Below are 1,166 nucleotides of genomic sequence, written 5' to 3'. Positions count from 1 at the left end.
GGGAGGGAGGGAGGGAGGAAGATAGATGCCCAGCTCAGCCCAGCTCAGTCTAGTTTAGGGCAAAGGCCTGTCTGTCATCCCAGATATTTGAGGGACTGAGTCAAGAGGATTGCAAGTTCAAAGTCTGCCTTGGAAATTTAGCGAGGTCCTATCTCAAACAAAGATAGGGGAAGGCCTTGAAGCACCTGCCTGGTGTCTGTGAGACTGGATTTGGAGTAAGAAAAGAACTCCACAGAAGCAGGGAGACTGGGCCCCACTCCTATGTAGAACATTGGCCTGAGTGGTCTCTGTAGACAAGCTGTAGGGGGGGAGTCATATTTCGCCAGTTTCCACCACTCCCTCCAGTCCTACATCTGCTCTGTTTATGTGCCTCATCTGGCCCAAAGCCAAAGCTCCCAGTTTCTATTTTGTATCTAAGCTGGGAAAGTCCAGCACCTGCCAAACCCACTCAGCCTTCATCCCGGTCCTGTCCTGCCCCTCCCTTCTGCTCTCATCACTACCACCATATCACCACCACCATCACTACCATTATCATCACCATCATCACTCACCACCACCATCATCACCATTACCATTATTGACATCATTACCACCATCATCTTCATCACCGCCATCACTATCATCATTGGTCCCCTGGATTCCAGGTCCTGCCAGGAATACTGTCCCTCCACCATGACACACATACTCAATTCTGAGCAGCCTAGGTCCTGGTGTCACCTTTGACTGTTGACCTCGCTCTGTATGTGACCCTAGACAAGGTGCCCCGGCCCAGTCCATCATCCGAATCAACCCCCATAGAGCCCAGCCCACCTGATGCTCCATCCCAGGGAAGCGTTTCTCCACACATCGCTGGAGTTGCTTAAAGGCCAAGCGCAGGACAAGTGGGCAGCGCCCTGCAGAGCTCACAATGATGTCCACAACAGACCCCAGGTATCCAGTCAGCAGCCCCAGGCTGGTCTCCCGCACCTGCTCTTCCGTGGGTGTGCCCTTGAAGGAGATCCTCCTGCAGGGAGCAGGCAGCAGGCAGGACTTCCAGTCAGAACACCCCACCTGCTTCCTCAGAAGGCCTGCCAGCCTCCACTGTGCCTCCCTCCCCTCACGCCAGGCTCCTCCCCACCACCCCCAGCCCTGCCTTCCCCTCATGCCAGGCTCCTCCCCACCACCCA

General features: G+C 55.2%; 1 protein-coding gene across 6 annotated transcripts in view; it reads right to left on the bottom strand.

Moving 5' to 3' along the window:
* Nucleotides 1-1,166, bottom strand: part of Rasal1 (RAS protein activator like 1) — a 33,189-nt gene that overhangs the window by 12,930 nt on the left and 19,093 nt on the right. For all 6 annotated transcript variants that reach the window (XM_031337679.1, XM_031337681.1, XM_031337680.1 and 3 more), the window contains one exon: nt 811-1,003. In XM_031337679.1, the coding sequence (XP_031193539.1) occupies nt 811-1,003 (193 nt within the window). The remainder of the gene's footprint in view (nt 1-810; nt 1,004-1,166) is intronic.

The sequence above is a fragment of the Mastomys coucha genome, unplaced genomic scaffold, assembly GCF_008632895.1.
Source record: "Mastomys coucha isolate ucsf_1 unplaced genomic scaffold, UCSF_Mcou_1 pScaffold22, whole genome shotgun sequence".
Classification (NCBI taxonomy): Eukaryota; Metazoa; Chordata; class Mammalia; order Rodentia; family Muridae; genus Mastomys; species Mastomys coucha.
The sequence above is the reverse complement of the archived record's forward strand: the minus strand, read 5'-3'. Positions and strand labels throughout refer to the sequence as shown.